General features: G+C 40.3%; 1 protein-coding gene across 1 annotated transcript in view; it reads right to left on the bottom strand.

The window, feature by feature from the left end:
• ADAMTSL3 (ADAMTS like 3) overlaps positions 1-19,373 on the bottom strand; it is a 259,617-nt gene that overhangs the window by 127,076 nt on the left and 113,168 nt on the right. Inside the window, exon 7 of the mRNA XM_072950888.1 lies at positions 17,176-17,302. Coding sequence (XP_072806989.1) covers positions 17,176-17,302 — 127 coding nt within the window. The remainder of the gene's footprint in view (positions 1-17,175; positions 17,303-19,373) is intronic.

Raw genomic sequence — 19,373 nt, 5'->3', positions numbered from 1 at the left:
AAACAGTTGTAACAGAGACAATATAGCTCACAAGGCCTAATATATTTACCATTTGGCCCTTTACCAAAAAAATTTTTATAATCCCTGGCCTAGATAATTATCTAGTAGAAATCCTGGTCCTTGCAGGGTTTTTTTTTTCATGTCATTAATCATTACATATCCTGAAATTAATTTTTATGGCAATAAAATAATCGAAGCTCATATATGAAATTTTATCCCCCAGTCCTCTATTTGAACATTAAGTCTATTGCTAAATGACATTAGGACATTAACCAACCGTATGAATCACTTCAAGTAGATGTTGAGTTTTGTTTGTTTAACTTACAGAGAACAAGTCTTTGATAGCCTCTGGGGTGAAATTGTTGGATCAAAGGATGTCACTATGTTTACTGACTTGTTTTGTGTACAAGTTTTATTAAATAAAAATACCTGTTTGTTATTAAAATCAGAAAATGCAAAAAAAAAAAGCATACCAGACAAAATGAAAGTAATTCTAATCCTGCTGCTCAGAGATCATCACTTCTAACACTTCGATAAATATTCTTCCTAGATTTTCTGTTTGTTTGTTTTTAATATACATACGTGTAAAAGACAATGAACACTATTTAAATATCTACCATTACAGAAGGGGTTAAATAAACAACAGCATAGCCATACTAAGGAATACTCTACAACTGATCAAAGTAATGATAAGAAGCCACATTACTTGGTGTGGACAGACTGCCAACATATACACTGATGAATAAAAAAGCAAGTTAAAAATCAATTATATGGACAATGACTTCTTGAATATGATGTCAAAAGCATAGGCAACAAATGAAAAAAGTAAATAATTTGAACTACATCAAAATCAAAATTTTGTGCATCAAAGGACACTCTCAACAGAGTGAAAAGGCAACCCATGGAATAGGAGAAAATATTTGCAAATCACCTATCAGATAAGGGGTTAATATCCAGAATATATAAAGAATTCCTACAACTCAACAACAACAAAAAGCAACCCAGTTTAAAAATGGGCAAAGGACTTGAATAGACATTTCTCCAAAGAGGATATACAAATGACAATATAAGCACATAAAAACACGCTCAACATCACTAATCATTAGAGAAATGCAAATCAAAACCGCAAGGAGATACCACTCTACACCCATGAGGATGGCCATTATAAACAAACGCAAAAAATAAAAAACAGAAAACAACCAGTGTTGTTCAGGTTGTGGAGAAACTGGAACACCTGTGCACTGCTGTTGGGACTATAAAATGATTCAACCACTATGGAAAACGGTTCCTCAAAATATTAAATGTAGAATTACGATATGATTCAGCAAATCAATTTCTGGGTACACCCAAAAGAATTGAAAACAAGGACTCAAACAGGTATTTGTACACCCATATTCTTAGCATTATTCACAACAGCCAAAGATGGACGCAACCCAAGTAACCAGCCACAGATGAGTGGAAGGATATCATGTGATAAATATACACAATGGAATATTATTCAGCCTTAAAGAGGAAGGCAATTTTGACACATGCTATATAACAGAGATGAACCACAAAGACATTATGCTAAGTGAAATGAGCCAGTTACAAAAGGATAAATACCATATGATTCCATTTATGTGAGGTATATAAAGTAGTCGAGTTCACAGAGACAGAAAATAGACTAGTTGTTGCCAGGGAGTGGGGTAAGACAGATTACCACAATCCATCTCCAGAATATTTTTATCTTGCAAAACAGAAAGTCTGAGCCCACTAAATAATAACTCTTCATCCTCCTTCACCAAACCTTTGACAGTGGTTACCTCTGAGGGAAGAAATCAGTGCTAGGAGGGAGTGAAGGGAACCATAGTCCCATATTTTTTGTTTTCGATAGTGAAAATGTACTGATGAGTTACTTTTAAAATACAATTCAAAAAAGCTAAAAATATTTTTTTACAGAAAAAGAAGAGAGAAAAAAGAAAATAAATAACTAGGGCCAAAATGTTTTGCTGGATGAGTTTTGCAAAACCTTAAGCAAACAGTAAGTTGCAGATAATAGAAGACTGAAAGGTTCCCACTTAGTGATACACAGCTAAAATAACTCAGATACCCAACGAAACACAGAGATCACAAAGATAAATATTTAAACTGAATCTTAATTTTGACTAAGGATATAAAAATAATAAATAAAATGAAGCGAATGAATTCCAGAACTCTATCGTAAGAACCACACATCATGACTAAATAGAGTGTGTTGTAAAAATAAAGTATTGATTCAACATTAGGAAAATTATTACTATAATTGGTTATATTAACAGTCAAATGAGTTAAACATTAGGATCATTTCAATTAATACAAAAAGGCATCTGACAAAATTCAGCGTGTATCATAAGACTCCTATTAAAGGGACAGAAAGAAACACTCTCAATTTGATAAGGAATCAGAAGCCACCAGCAGACTTAACGGTGAAACGTTAGGATCATTCCCATCATAATCAGGAAGAAAGCAAAGATTATCGTCATCATTTTCCCCCACAGTCTTCTGGGGACTCTTATCCTCATCAGTGTAATTTAAAAATAAATAATTTAGAATAATACACATCATAAATAAAAAATTTTAATACCCTTATTTTTATATTTAAACCACTTAAAAATTCAAGAAGGAGAAAAACGTCATAGACCAATATCCCTGATGAATATAGATACAACAGTCCTCACTAAAATAGTAGCAAACCAAATTCAGCAGCATTTTTAAATGATCATACACCATGATCAAGTGGGATTTATCCCTGGGATGCAAGGATGGTTCAACATATAAGGATCAATCAGTATGATACATCACATTAAGAGAATAAAAGGAAAAAATTATATGGTCATCTCAACAGACACAAAAAAAGCATTTGACAAAATTCAACATCCATTCATGACAAAAAGTCTTAACAAATCAGGCAAAAAGGGAACATATCTCAAAATAATAAAAGGCATACGTGACAAGCCCACAGCTAACACCACAGAGTGATCTGTATGTCCCCACCTTAGACAAGTTGGTCAAACTTGGCAGGACTGGGACAGGCTGACACCACGGGCTTCCAGATTAGGGTACAGCATCAAGCTCACAGTATTGCTGTGGATGTGTTCCTGACTAAACAAATGTTCAGTCCAATTCTAATCAAGTCTTGGAACTCACAGTTCAGTTTATAGGAAATACTTGGGGAGATCAACAAATTAAATGGCAATCAGACAAATCTGGGATACGGGAAATTTTATATGACAACTGGGATGCACTCTTTAAAAAGTCAGTATTATGAAAAAATAAATGGTCTAAATAAAAGAGACTAAAGAGAAAAATTAAATACAATAAGTGAACTTTGGATCACTTTTTTGGGAGGAGTAAAACAACTATGAAAGATATTCTTGGGACAATAGGAGAAATTTGCATATGGATTAGATATCGGATAATATTTAGAAACTGTAATATTTTAGGTGTAATAATGAGATGGTAATATAAAGAAGATCCTTCTCCTTTAGATCCTCTAGGATCCTTTAAGATCCTTCTCCTTTAGATCCTCTAAAGTATTTATAGGTAAATGTTTTGATATCTGTAACTAATTCTCATTAGGCTCAACTAGTTAGTTGTATGGAGGAATGGCTGGATAGCTAAACAGCTAGACAGAACAAATTTAGCAAAATGTAAATAACTGAATCCAGGTGGTGCATGTACAGAAGTTAATTTTGTTATTTTTTTCAACTTCTACATACACTTGAAATTTTTTGTAATACAAATTTGAGGGGAAAAACATATTCCAATTTACTCTCCATTCAATATCAAAGTCCTAAATAAAATACTTGAAATGAGTATCTAATAGTAAATTTAATCATGCACTATATCCAAACGTTGTTCACCCAAGAAATGCTAGTGTGATTCAAAATTAGGAAATCTATGGAAATCGTTTACCAGATGAGTAGATAAAAGTAGAAAAATCGTATCACCGTAATTGGTTTCCAGTATTTGGTAAAATTCAATAGCTATTCCTGATAAAAACTCTCTGTAAATACAATAAACCAAATGCTTGCAGTGTGATTTACAAATGCCCAGATGCCAATACCATGATTAATATACTTACAGCTTAAATATTAGAAACACTGCTATTTAATTAGAGAAATGATGGGATGTCAATTACCACAATTTGATTTAAAATTTTTAGAGAAACTAGCCAGAGTAATTAGGCAAAAAGTCTAAGCCTTGGAAATCAGGAGGAAATTAATATTCAAAAGCTAAACTTTTACCTTCTATTTTACATCCTTCTGTGTCCTTTGGTATGTTTACAAAAAATAATTCTTAATTTACAACAATAAATTATAAGCATGTACTATACATACTCAATCACTGTACCCCTACCCCACGAAAAATATGCACTAATATGATAACATGGCCGTGTGGCTGATGTCAACTGTACCACTTTCTTTTCCTTTGCCTGGATATTCTAAATTTTCTAAAGTAAACAAATAACATGTTACATAGGTAACAAAAATGGCTTTGAAAATAATAAATTAGAAAGCTTTCCTTAAGCTGAAGAAATCATATTTGGGCAGATCAACTGGGCTAAGAACTCTCTTGGAAAATCTTGTGAACTTGGGGTGTAGTGTCTTTGAGAAATATTTATCCTGTGTCAGTGGACGTATGTATGTGTATGTGAGAGAGAGAGTGTGTGTGTGTGTGTTTTCCAATCATCCTCCACTGACAATTATACATTCAAGTGAAACCTCTCAGACCAGAACCCCTGGCTTTTTATTTTAGCCAGAGGTTCAAACTTAGGGGAAATGTTTGGCTGCGTGGAGGGCAATGAATCGCCAGTACTACCTTGGAGAGAAAGGCATGTTGCAGGGCAGCCGGGCAAGGCTAGAAACAGGGAACAACCTACAAGATCCCCCCTTAAGGATTTACTGTCCTTAGATTATGGAAAAGTAACCTGTGCTGTACAGTTTTAAATGCCTTCTCCTACACTGCCATCCCCTTTTGTTTCTGTAACTCTCCAGTTACTGTGTGATACATCTGATGTCCCTGGGGTACTTCCACAAGGCAGTGCCTCCCAGAATCACCTGGAGAGCTTGTTAAAACACAGATTCCGCTCACAGAACTCCTGACCCAGAAATTTAGGGTGGAGCCCAAGAACTTGCCCGTCCAGCAGTCTCCACGGGATGCTACTCCCAGAGCACCTGTGAGCCAGGTTTCAAAGAGCAGTGACCCAGGGCGTAGTGAGAGAAAACTCCAGTTCATAAGGACAGTAAGTGGGGGCGGTTCCGTAGTCACAAATTTTTCAGCACTTCTTCACCGTTCTGCAGGAAATGGCACCGTTCTAATTCTGACCAGAAATGAAGTGAGAACCCTGGTGACATAGAAAATGCTAAGGAGAGAATGGATAGTAGTACTAAATACTCTGAGGGCTTAAAATGCCTTTTGGATGAAGCAGTGAAAAGCTGGTTAATGTGCTTTGTAAAAGCAGTTTCAACTGGGTCATAAGCACAGGAGGCTGTGGTTTGAGGACTAAATGATGATGAAAAAGTAGAAACAGAAACTGTGAACGGTTTTTCCAAAACTTGTCAGAAAAGGTTGGTGAAAGATTAGGGTAAGACTTGGAGATGTGGAGAGTTTACAAGATATACACACATACACATACACATGCATATATGCTAATATACATACATTATATATACATATATACACGTATACACACATGCATGTTTTGTAAATTATAACTCTATTTAAGATGGAAGAGATGTGGTCACATTTAGCCCTGATGGGAAAGGGAGACAGAGAGGAAAGGAAAGAGAGGGGATGATGGGTGGGGTGAGATCTCGGAGGAAGCAGAGGGGGCTGGAATCCAGGACACAGATGGAGGGATTAATTAGCCTTGGACAGGAAGACAGACACTTGTGCCTCCGTAATGGGAGGGAGCAGAGACTGGATGGGTGCAGCTGCAGGGCGAGGTCTCTTCTGATGGTTTCTGTTTTACTGAGATTTTTTTCTTTTTACAATCTTCTTTGGAGTCTAGCATAGAATCAGTTTTTGTAAATGGTCCATAAATGCTTGAAAAGACAGTACATCCCCTCAAAATGCAATGCTCAGTAATTCCTATTAATGTAATACTACTAATTACATTGTGCAGATCCCACTTACTGACTTAAATATGTTCAAGTCTCTCAAAGCAGTTCTACTTCCTTCAGTTTCTTCCTACATCCCTCTAGAGCTTTGTTTTCTTTATATATTTTGCTGTAATGGTATTCACACATTTTTAAGATTGTTTTTTGAACACTGGTGGGTAGGAAATACTCATCTTTGTTATTTTCTTGCCTGAGATGCCCGAGTCCTGATGTAAATACTATCATGCTTTCTTTGTCGCCCCTGTTACAATGGGGCACTTTTAAATACCAGACAAACGGCCTCCAGGTATGTTCCCCCCCGTCTGGAGCCAGACCCAGAGCTGGTAGGAGCCAGCTGCTTCCTGTGCTCCAGGACAGGCTAAGTGCAGACCACGTGAAGCCTCCTATCACAAGTTTGCCTATGAGGCCGCCAATCACATCTGATTCTCAGGCTGCTTTAAAATTCTATGCTTCCTAATGGTGTAGAATCCCATGGCGGAGAACATACAAGACAAGGAAAGGCTTCTTCTCTACTTGCAGTGTTGGTGACAGTAGTTCTGCATCTAGGAACACCCAGATTCTGTGGTGATGTTGGGAACTGGTTCCTGCTGGACATCTTTATTGTTTGGAACTATTCCAAAACTTTTTCATTGAAATCTGGGGTAAGAGATTCTTGATTCTGCTACTCACTGTGCCATCTTCCAGGGCTTCCTCTCATCACACTTTAAATGTCATTTGCATTATTTTTACTCTAAAACTACTGGGAGAGGCAATGTTGAATAATGGTTAAGATCAGACTCTGGCACCAGACAACCTGGGTTGGAATACCAGCTACTTACAAACGCTGTGTGACCTTGGACAAGTTTCCTACCTTCTCTGTGCCTCAGTTACATGTGTAAAATTAGGTAAAATAAGAATACTTGTTTCAAGGGGTTGTTAAGAGGATTCAGTAAGATGATATATGCAAAGGGCTTAGAAGAGAACTTCACCACCAGTAGGGCTGGGAAAGTGTAAGTTATTAAAACCACACTGAGCCCATGCTATGGCCCCAGGCGCGATGCTAGGTAACTTGAGATTAATTACCTCCTTTGTTCTAATAAAAACCCATTTCTAAAATTAAGAAAACTGAAGTTTTGCAAGTTTAAGTGACTTGCCCAAGATCATAAAGTTCCTAAGCCATATGGCTGGTATCAGAACCAAAAACTACATTCTTAACCCTTCTACTGTAGAGACCAAGTTATAATTGTATAAACCCAAACTCACCTATCACAAGTACATATATTGCAGGCTTTCATCTTACGGGTTTCCCTTGTTTGATTTTGCAATCACTGGACTGACCCAAGGATCTATTAAATTTGTTTCCCCTGACTTCCCTCCCACACGTAAACACTCAAGTCCAGCTGTTCTGTCATATTTTTTCTATGTCTCATTTCCTGCCACAGCTCACAGCTTTGCTAAGTAGCAAGATGTACAGGAAATAAATTGTCCACACAATATTAACCAATCAATAAACATCAGTTTCAGCCCAGAAGGACTGTAATTTATATCAGATCGTTTATTTTCACTATAAAGTCAAACTAGAACTACACCAACCTAAATACACACATTCCGTGGGAGTGCAAGAAAAGAAACATACTCTTTTATTACTCTCTCTTCGACAACCTCATTCCCACTTTTCCATTCCTGGTTTTTGTTTTCTGACTTTTAAAAATTCAGTTGGGCTTTTTGCCGAACAAAACTTTCGGTCAAGCATATTTCATGTTATTTTCTTGACCCTGCATTTATCTTCTGCTTTTTAGGTTCAAACACACACACACACCCTTCCCCTACTCTCCATTCCCAAGGAATAAAGGGAGTTCTTTTAAAAGGAAGAAAACTATCTGAATAAATGCTAGTGCTAATAATAATAATAAACCCTATGGAAAAATTGAAAATAATACTTATTTTCCTTCAAAGTGAGATACTGGGTGTGAAAGCATTTTATCAACTGAAAAACAATGGCTTTATTAATGCTCTTACACACCCATAACCACTTGGCATCATTTAAGCTAAAACGAGTTGGCTGGTGTGACATTGTGTCGTACAGGGGCTGACACATTTTCGAAGCAGGGTAGTCAACTTTGATTCCAGTTTATCTGTCACTCTGTTGGGTGTAGTGTGGGGTTGTGGATGGTGAAAGAAGGAAAGTCAGGGTGTGGCTGCACTGATTCTGCAGCTGGAAGGCTGTCCATAAACCGCCTTTTGACATGGAAATGGTATAAATGAAATGTGCCCAGGAGCAAAGATAGGGAAAGTAAAATTCAGGAATTAACAACCATCTTTTCAATAGACACGGCCGGAGTTTGACTTGTTGAGAGCAATCAGCTGCAAGCTGAAAACTGATTCCCATACCTACGGCTCTCCTGCTAGGACACCCCCTCCCGCCCTGAGCGGCTCCTGTGGATGTCTACTATTGCTGAATCTGCAAATGGGTGTCCTCAGCTATTAGCCCTCGTGTCTGTGTAGAAACATCTGCTCCCAACCTGGAGGAATATACCTTTAAATGGCTTAAAACGCCTTTACCCTAAAAGAGCAGGTAACCGGCAGAGTGCCTAACAGTGTATGCTGTAGTGCTTGCTCATTTCCAGGACCAGCTTTGCACAGCACGCGGTAGAGGGGGCTAAGTTACACACAGCATCTAACAACATCTTTCTGTCCACATGTTCCCCAGTATCATAGCATAACTGTTCTTTTCTGCCCTTTATACTGCATCTAAGAAATCAAGAGCCTGGTGAGGATTAAACGGTCATTTGCTGTCTGACTCCATACTGGGATGCAGAGATTCAGAATGTGTCACCCCAAATATGCCACTGCGGCATATGGTTTATTGTGCATTCAAGGTACTTGAGAAACAGCTAGTGCAAGAAGGGCATTCTGACCCTGCACTGTCCCCCTGAAAACAGGAGAAAAATCTCCCAGGTAAAATGTACCCTCTCTGTGCCAGGGAGGGTGGAAGGCATCCTTACCACCACAGACAGGGAATTCAGAGCCAAGAAGGCTGTGTAAACAAATACAAATATGTAACATTTCCTGGGCTCTTTAAGAATATAGACAAACCATCTCGGTGGAAACTTTTCATTAAAAGGATGAACGATGTCTTCACATAAGATCCTGGGATTTATTTCTCTGACCTCCACTCAATCCCGAGATCTGTGTTTTTGAAAAATAAGGAATAAATTACAGATACACTTAACAGACTTCCAGAGCTAAAAGATGCCTTAGAAATCATCTGTGCTAACACTCTCAGGATGCGGACGAAAAAGCCAAAGTTCTCATGTGACCTTGCCTAAGATCACAGCGAATGGCTAAGCTGAGGTTATCACCTTCGCCTTTGGCTTCCAGTCCAGTTCTGTTATGCAACATTATTCAGTCTCAGTAGAACCATAATGAGAAGCAGAGCTGTCTCCATCAAAGAGCCTGTGTTTACTCGTGCGACGTTTCCTGAGCTGCGATGGCATGCTCAGTACTACACAGGCATTAGGGATGAAATGATAGAACGTCTGCTGTTACAATACCTCACTAGTGGGACAGACAAATTAAACAAATAAATACAGTTGAACCCTGAACAACGTTGGGGTTAGGGGCACTGACCCCCCCCCACCAGGCAGTCGAAAATCTGCATATAACTTCTAGTTGGCTCTCTGTATCCGTGGTTCTGTATATGGGGATTCAACCAACTGTGGATCACATAGTAAATACCATTGAAAAAATAACCTGTGTATAAGGAGATCTGCGCCATTCAAACCCATGTTATTCAAGGGTCAACTGTAAATGAAATAAAACCTCTTGCAGTCAAGGCTAAGCAGGAAATAGGAAAAAGAAGAGCTGACTTTAGGTAAATTGGTGAAAGAAAAACTGAGGAGGTGACAGCTGAGCTCAAGGATGAGAAAGAGGAAGCCACGTTAAGAGCTAGGAGAAGCACGTTCCAGGCTCAGGGGTCGGTGGGTGCAAATGCCATGGGGGGAAGGGCACTTGGCATTCTAAAATCTTCCAGAAAGTCAGCATGACTGGAGCCTAGTGAATGAGGGGCACAAAGACACACAGGATGTAAGAGCCAGATACACAGGACTTTGAAAGTCATGCAAAGGGGCATGGACTTCATCGTAAGTGTAAAAATACAGGCAGTTCAAAAAGGGGCTTTAAGCTGGGGAGCTCCTGGTCAGTCTGGCTACTCTGTGAATCTATGACATTCCTTCTAAACAGAACCCGCCTGTCATTTCCCTCTTGCTTTTCTTGATGCAGAGGACTCAGAAGACACACACAAACACGCAGGAGAGGCAAGTGCAAAAGCCTGGGGCACCAGGTTTTCAGTCTTGGGATCTCCTTCCATGCCACGCTCTCTCTTGTGAATTAAATAGGGAAATATCCCCTTAAAATTAACAAGGTCCTTGGTTTGAATATTCTTCTCCTACACACAGCTCTGGCATCAGGGTATTATCCATCAGAATCTTGCCTGATGAGTAGGGAGGCAGAAAGGGACAGCGTGAGAAGACGGGAGTGAGGAAAGCCAAACTGTTCACCACATTAGCAAGCCCTTTATAGCTGATACAGTCTTCTTTGTTATGGAGTAAGTTACACGTACAGATTATTTTTGGAAATGACAGTCAAAGGAGAAATGAACAGTGCATGAAGAAAAAACGTCAGAAGAATTATCCTGTGACACAGCCCCACAGTCCGCCTCACCCAGGATCCTATTTTTGTCAAGTGTACCCATGGATGCTTTATAAGAAGGTGTGGTTATCTTCATAACGTCCAAAGTTAAGTGCAATGCTGGTGTCCCAGGTCAGCCTTGGGCATCACTGTATCTGTAGGCTTAGTTGTCACGTTTTAGGTAAAAACGTATAGTTGACCCATAAACAACTTGGGAGTTAGGAGCGCCACCCCACCTCCAGTCAAAAATCTGAGTATAAGTTACAGCCAGCCCTCCTTATACACAGTTCCTCCGTATCCGCTGTTCCACATGGGTGGATCCAACCAACCACAGATGGTTTAGCAAGGTACTATTTACAGCTGAAGAAAGTCCAGAACTACGCAGTACAAACCCATCTTGTCCAAGGGTCAACTCTACAAAGAGCTCAGACCAGACAAACTCAGGTTATTTATTTATTGGTCTCTTGTAGGCATGCCCTTGTGTGGACGAGACCAAAATAATGGACAAAAAATGGACAAAACTGAGTCTCTAAGTAACAGATCGAGATGCTCCAAATAGAGGTGCCTGCTTCTTCGTGGCGGTTTTAGAGTTTCTCTCTTTAAAAGCTGAGTGGCTTCCAATTCCCTGTTGCAACAGCCAAAGCTGTTTATGCCAGTGGTGAGTTCAGTCTCTCCCCTTCTCCCTCCGAACAGGAAATTTGTGTGTTGCATGTGGATTAATTCCTGATATTTCTCATAGCGAAGGTTTTGGCTCCAGGCTCCTACACCTTGAATCTGCCTCGCTGCATGGTGAGCAACCTCGTGCACTTTCTCCGGAGCGGAGCAGTGCCAAGAGCATCTCCTTGCCATGGCCTCGTTCAGTGCGAGTCCCAGGGAAGACAGGAATGATTGCTTGGCAAGGTGAGCACGGAGGAGCTTGGTGGACTCTGCAGGCCTGGTGATGCGTACTCAGGGAGAGACGTGGCTTCATTTCCCACATTTCTTTCACACAAAGCATGATTATGGGGAAGTGCTTCCATATGGCCCATGGAAAATCCCAGCCAAAAACAGCTTCAGCTGGCCAATTTCAGAGCAGTAACAGACGCGAAGGGGCCGCAAGGAAAAGCAAGGATGAGAAGCATTGGGTTTTCAAGCAGGCAGGCGTCTTTGCTAACTTCAGCCTTAGCCCTTAGCGGGACTCAGCGTATGGAGCCTGAGGACATGCCAGCAGCCACGGGGTGCCCCCAGCTTTCACCACATCCCCTGACTTGCTGCATTCAAGGGTCTGTCTGTGCGGTCCAGTTGCCCCTCTTTGGCAGAAATTAATAAAAAGATCAGCTTTTTTAGGGACTCTTAACCTGGAATGACTTGGCATCAGGGGTCTGAGACCCCCTCAGAAACATCAGAATGGCAAATTCGGGGCTTATGGGTACACATACATTTTTCTAGAGAGTGAAGACAGAGGGACAGAGACAGAGGATATGAACTGCCTCACCCAGAGGATGGCGCTATGAGGCACAGGCAGGTAGGCCCCCTCCAGCAAGCGCAGCCCTCCTCCCCCTCCCCTCCCGCTCCAGGGCCTCCTCCGCACGCGTCTCCAACAAGACTGGTTTCTTGACCCAATTTCACTCCCCTCCTACATCGGTTCAATTAGAATGATCTCGCTTTCAAATCTCTCTCTGACTCTGCAGAGACAACGTCTTTTCTGCGGAAATTTCTACACATTTTAAGGCCAACCCCAACCCCAACCCCCCCGCTGGCTGTTGTTGGGTATTATTTTCCATCCATTCGTGCTCTTGCCCCAAAGCTGCCCTAGTGGACAGACGCGCCGCGGTGTGGCCTGCCTCTCCACCGCCTGCCCCACAGCTGGTCTCCCCTCTCACTCCGGTTTCTCCTACGATTCACCATGTTTTGACACCTCTGACAGGACTGTCCTCCACACCCATCAGCAGCTCTCTCAAAAACTATGCCCAGACTGACCAGTTGACTCAGAAGTCTGTTCACATTTCACAGATGTTCTGTTAGAGGTGTGATGTCCTTTGGTACCCAAGTGAACAAGATTTCTAATAAAAATGCAGCCAGTGTTCACTGAGCTCTCTCTAGGTGACAGACACTATTTGGAATGCTCGGCATGAATGACTTATTTAATTCTGACAACAACTCTACAAAGGCAGTACAGTTGCTGTTCCCAGTTTAAAATGAGAAAGTCAAGATACACAGAAAAGTTAAAAAAAATTTTTTTTTGCTCTGCTTACACAGCTAGTAAGCACCAGGCAGTCTGGCCCTAGACCCCAATTTCTTACCTACTTCCCTATATTGCCTTTCACGATGAATTATGGGAGACACTCTTTAACTTCTCTGTTCCTTAGTTTCCTCATCTGTAAAATGGGTTGGACAAGAGCAAAACTGCAATGTAAGGGGGCTGGTGGAATTAAATGAGATGCTATGCCTGAAGAGAACATTGGGAATTCCAAAGCATTAGAGAAATATTAGTAAACACAGAATGGATGCAATGCTATCTACTTGGTTTCTCTGCAACTTAGAGGCCACCCTGTCACATGCCACGTTCTGGTCAACAAGGCAAAATTCTCCGGGGAGGACTTCCCTTCCTGACTAAAGGGCACAATGTTAAAACGATGTCTTTTCCACTATCTTCTTTATCATCTGACGTGCAGAATGTGTTGTTTGAGTATTTACTAGTGACTTTGCAACCACGGAGATGAAAGCCATACCCTAAGGATGGGGAAAGAGACAAGAGCCTGGTTCCTTAAAGACACTGTAAAACAGCTTCCCTAGACTTGACTGCCTGCTCCAGACTTCTTGTTAGGAGAGATACATAAACTCCTGTATTTATGAGAGGGTTTTCTATGACTTGCAGCAGAATGCGTGCCTCACTGGTACACCACCACTCAGACGAGCTCCTTCAGGAAGCCCATGGAACCTCCCTGAATTCATGGTTTCCAATCTCACCTAGGCCCTTGCAGCTACTCCTCTGTCTCCTTCCTCTCTTCCATGAGCTCCTTATCCTCCTTTCCTCGGCGGGAACACTGTCGAATCTCTGCGAACCCTCAGTCTTCTTTTTTTTTATTGAAGTATAGTTGATTTATGATGTTGTGTTAGTTTCAGGCATATAGCAGAGTGATTCGGTATTTTTGCAGATTATATTCTATTATAGGTTATTGCAAAACATTGGGTATAATTCCCTGGGCTATACAATATATTCTTGTTGCTTATCTATCTTATATATAGTAGTTTGTATCTGTTAATCCCATACCCCTAATTTGTCCCTCCTCTCCTCCCTCTCCCTTCTGGTAACTACAAGTTTGCTTTCTGTATCTGTGAGTCCGTTTGAGGGCCCTCACATTTAAGCAACTAACTCTACCTCCTAATGAACAGAGTTTAAAAAATATATATATATAATGGAACACAGTTAATTTCTCACCACGTTCTCCAACTGTGCCTGTAGTTAACCAGTTCTTGATGTGATGTGGGTGTGCACCCCTCTTTTGTCCTGGGAAAATCCTTCCCTTGATACATTCTCACCTTCTTTTCACTCCTGCACCCACTACCATCAGGCTTTGGTTTCAGCCAGAAATTCATTGAAACCGCTCTTGCTAAGGTCACAAATTTGGCTTCAAATCGCCAAAGAGAAACGTTTGGATCCTTATTCCAGTGGACCTCCAAACAGCATTTTACATGGCTAATCATTACCTCCTTTTTGGAATGACTTATTCCTTCAGCTTCCATGATCCTGCTTTGCTAAGGTCTGCTTTTACCTGCTCTTCATTTCTTTTCAGTTGAATCCCATTAAACTTCTTCCCTGGCTAAACGCCTCGACTTTAGGTATTCTTGTCTTCCTGATATATTCTGTATACTTCCTTTGGATGGACTCAGCCAATTTACAATGGAAGATCACCAGTGAGGGGGTTTCCCCACTAGCAACAATGGACTGTCATGTTTCCCATCAAACCTTCAACCCCAAACAAAATATAATCAACGTCTCTTTAAACGTATCAGAAAGGTACCAAATATTGCATACTTACGGGGCCAAATTTCTGGAAAGAAGAAAAACCCAAGGAGGTGAGCCCTTATCTTTGATATGTGTCTCCTGTCCATGAATTTCCTGCCCAGAAGATCAGCTGCTCAAGCTGGAAAATCTACATCATCCTAGCTTCTTCTTTTCTCTTACAGTCTTCATTCTAAGAATTATTACTCTGCTGACTCTCTCTCCTAAATATCTCTCCCATCTGTTCCTTCCTCCACCTCTCCCTTGGAGGAAAGCCTCATTATTTCAAACACTGTTGAATATTTAAAAACATCATCCTTTTTGGGCTCCTTGCTTCCAGGCTCACCTCACAGGTAATAATGCTGCCAGAATTATTTTACTAAATCACAAATCTATCCATGTTACCCTATTGCCTAAATTGTTTTAATGTCTCCACTTAACCTGAAATGGGAAACAGAACACTGAAGACCTTTGTGGTTGCCTTTTGAACGCTATTCTGCCTTATCTTCCTCCCCATCCACTGTGCAATATTGGTAGTTCCTCAGGAGAGTCCAGGCTTTCCTCCAGCATCACACCATGAACTGTGTGTTTCCTCTGCCTGGAAAACCCTTCCCACCTTCCACTCCATCTATAAGGTTCTCCCCATCTGGGGAGAATAAGTAAAATCACTATTTCATAAGTTACATCCAAACAAATTCAAAGGGATAAGTGATTTTACAGTGGAAACACACAAAAAAGTACTGGCAGAAAGTGTACATGTATAAATGTTTTCCCTTTAAGGCAGGGGTCAGCAATCTACAACCTGAGAGTCAAATCCAGCCTGCAGCCTAGTTTTTGTAAATAAAGTTTTATTGGAACACAGCTATACCCATTGGCTCACGATTGTCTGTGGTTACTTTTGCACTGCAGCGGCAGAGTTAAGTGGTTGAGACAGAGACCATTTGGGCTGAAAAGCCCGAAAATATTTACTGTCTGTCTCTTTACAGAAAAAGTTGACCGACCCCCAAATATTTTTTAAAAAATTAAAGCAGATATTATTGAAATGAAAGAGAGAAAATTCTGAATATATAAATTTAGAAACTATTGACTCTATAAACACAAGCAGAATTGAAAGTCAAATGACAAACTGAGAACATTAGAAACAGGTATAACAGACAAACAAATAGTATATATTCATGATACAGTGAAAGGTTGCAAGTGAGGGAAAACATCAACACCCAAATAGGAAAATGAACACGCGACTTCAGCAGCTAATTGAAACATGAAAAAGTATAAGTGAGCAATAAGTGCATGATGATATTGTTTACCTTAGTAGCAATCAAAGGGAGGCAAATAAAAGAAATAATAACTCACAGTTTACCTTAAAATTGGCAATTATTTTAAAAAATAGTCATACTCCGTATTGACAAACGTTCAAAGAAACAGGTAGTCTTAGGAAAGGTAATGGGAACAAATATTTGATTTATTACACTTTTTGGAAGAAATCTGACTTTTAGAAGACTAGTCAAAAGTTCTTTCCAACTAAAAGCTTAGCGTTAGGTGTTGGAGAGGGTGTGGAGAAAAGAGAACCCTCTCACACTGTTGGTGGGAATGTAATTTGGTGCAGCCACTATGGAAAACAGTATGGAGATTCCATAAAAAACTAAAAACAGACTTACGCTATGATCCAGCAATCCCACTCCTGGACATATATCCAGAGGAAACTCCAATTCGAAAAGATACATGCACCCCAACATTCACAGCAGCACTATTTGCAATAGGCAAGACATGGAAGCACTCTAAATGTCCATCGACAGATGACTAGATAAAGAAGTTGTGGTGTATATATGCACAATGGGATACTTCTCAGCCATAAAAAGGAATAAAACAATGCTATTTGCAGCAACATGGACGGACTTAGAGATTATCATACTAAGTGAAGTAAGTCAGACAGAGAAAGACAAACACCATATGATATCACTTACACGTGGAATCTAAAGCAATGGCACAAACGAACTTATTTATAAAACAGAAACAGACTCACAGACATAGAAAACAAACTTAACAATTACCAGGGGGGAAGGAAGGGGGAGGGATAAATTAGGAGTTTGGGATCTGAAGATACAAACTACTTTAAATAAAAGAGATAAACAACAAGGTCCTACTGTATAGTACAGGGACCTATATTCAATATCTTGTAATAGCCTATATGATAAAGAATATGAATATATATATATATATAACTGAATCAACATACTGGACCCCAGAAACTAACACAACATTGTAAACCAACTCTACTTCAATTTAAAAAAATGCTTAGCATTAGGAAAATGTTATTCTAGTAGCAGACGGTCTAAAGTACATGTTATTTTATAGTAACATTGAATCGGGTTTAAAACCTACTTTTCTCAGGAGAAACGTGTGCCTTGGACTGTCCCCGCACCAGCCTGCAGGTGGAGCCGTCACCAGCACAGACGCCGCAGTTGTCTTCCTTGGCGTTGCTCCCCAGTTGCCGGTCGCAGCCCACTGCCTGCGGACAGAAGCACGGCGGTCAGGAGTGGGCGACAGCGCAAGGAGATGCGACTCTAGGTGTTGCAGAAACCGTATTTACGTGTCGCCTTTCTTAAATCTATGAGTTGGCTCTCTTTCATGAGCACTTAGTTCTTAGAATGCAACTAATATATAAACCTTTATAGTATAATGTCATTTATGTGACACTTATGCAAAGCCCAAATAATTTTAAAAAATAAGAATGGAAGCTGCCCCTTTACAATCCCACTCTTAGTTTTTTATTTATATTTTCATTCAGATATTTTATGTACAGAAAATGGATGGAGCATCACAGGTATTTCCTTTCTCCCCACCCACCTCCCTCTCTTCCTATCCCCACTTTTAGTCCTAGACTCTCTCATTTCTCTCCCAAAATGACCTCAGTCTGAAGTTGATTGATGTATACCCTTATGGTCCCTAGTTTTGTTTAAAAATTTTTTTCTCTATTTTTAATCTCGATCAATACCTACATCTCAACATCAGTATATCCATTTCTCTCTAAGGAGAGCTAGTTCTGTATTCTGTATCTTTGCAGCTCCTTTTCTTTATAATTTCTAGACCTAGACCCACACATCTCTACCTCTACGTCATTTTACATATTAAAGTCTTTATAAACAATTTTTAAGATGTCCCATAGAATATGCTTATACTGGTATCTTTCAGTCTCTTGTGAATTATTATCTTTGTGAGTTTGTGGGTATCTGCTAGACTGTGAGCGTCCTTATACGAGAAAAGGGACTGTGTCTCACATTTCTTTTTATTTTGCAAATACGTCTTTTACCCGATACGCATCCAATGATATTAGCTGAGGAGCCTGCTCATCTCCACCTCCCTACACACAGTCATTTGTGCATTTGTGTTTACACACCTGCTGCTTCGGTACAGAGGATCTGGAGGCTGACAGCCCGCCCCACCTGCCCGCCCCACCACCTCTTTCAGGCTGCAGGATGTTCAATGATTCAAACTCAGGAGACTCATTTTCCTCAAGAGTGAAGTAGGGCTAATAACACACACCCCACACAGGGTCTACTAAGAAGGAAATGAGAAAAGACACGCGAAGCTCCCAGTCTAGTGATGAGAACACTCAAGAGGGCTCGATAACGGAGAGCCCGTTTTAAGAGCATCTCTCTGCTTTCCATTTTGTTTGACTCCCCGGTCGAGCCCCTCTGCTTCACCTTGGGGAGCTGCTGAATCAGATTCTATATCCAAGGTGTTGAAGAGAATATAAAACCAGAGGAAGTGGAGACCACATCTATAGACTGTTCTCTCCAAAATGTTGGCGCTGAAGGGAAGAAGAAAGATCAAATGAAAGCTGCAGGGAGATGAAGGAAAAGTTCCAAGGAAGTTCAAGGGCAAGCCCGTGATTAGCGGTATTTTCCAATTCACAAAGGGCTGTCATGAAGAAAGGGTTTCCGTTTGTTCTCGATATTTTCAAACGGTGAAAGCTACAGGTGGAGGCATAATTTAGTTCAATCTGAGAAAGTCTGAAAAGTCAGAGTTCTCCAACAGTAACTATTCAGCCATGGGCTAGGCAGAAGGTTTCTTGGCAGGAAAACTGGAGAGGGAATTAAATTATCTGATGAGCAGCTACATCTTCTGAGATCCTTTCATTCTGATCATATAATTTTATAAAGATAATAGTAAAATATTAATAATAATAGTTGATTTTTGTTGAAAGCTTATCACGTACCCGGCATGATGCCAAGCGTGTTATACACGTTATTTCGTTTAATCCTCATAGCAACCTTATGATACTTTTATCTCTATGTTGCAAATAAGGCAGCAGAACGTTAATGAGGTTAAATGACTTTCCAACATTACACAACCAAAATATTGTGCCAGTCATGGTTTTAAAACTCAGGTCATCTCCTAACAGAATCTTCACACTGTGCTACACCTTCCCCATCTTAGCGATCAGCAGAGAGACAGCAAAGAACCCAGTTACATAGGCCACTACCTTAATATTTACAAGTACATGTGGAATAACTTAAGACTGATTGATTTTGGAAACACACTTGCATGGTTGGGATTCAATCAATGAATAACTTGTG

The sequence above is a fragment of the Vicugna pacos genome, chromosome 27 (assembly GCF_048564905.1).
Source record: "Vicugna pacos chromosome 27, VicPac4, whole genome shotgun sequence".
NCBI lineage: Eukaryota > Metazoa > Chordata > Mammalia > Artiodactyla > Camelidae > Vicugna > Vicugna pacos.
Note: the sequence above shows the minus strand (reverse complement) of the source record. Positions and strands in the feature narration are given on the sequence as shown.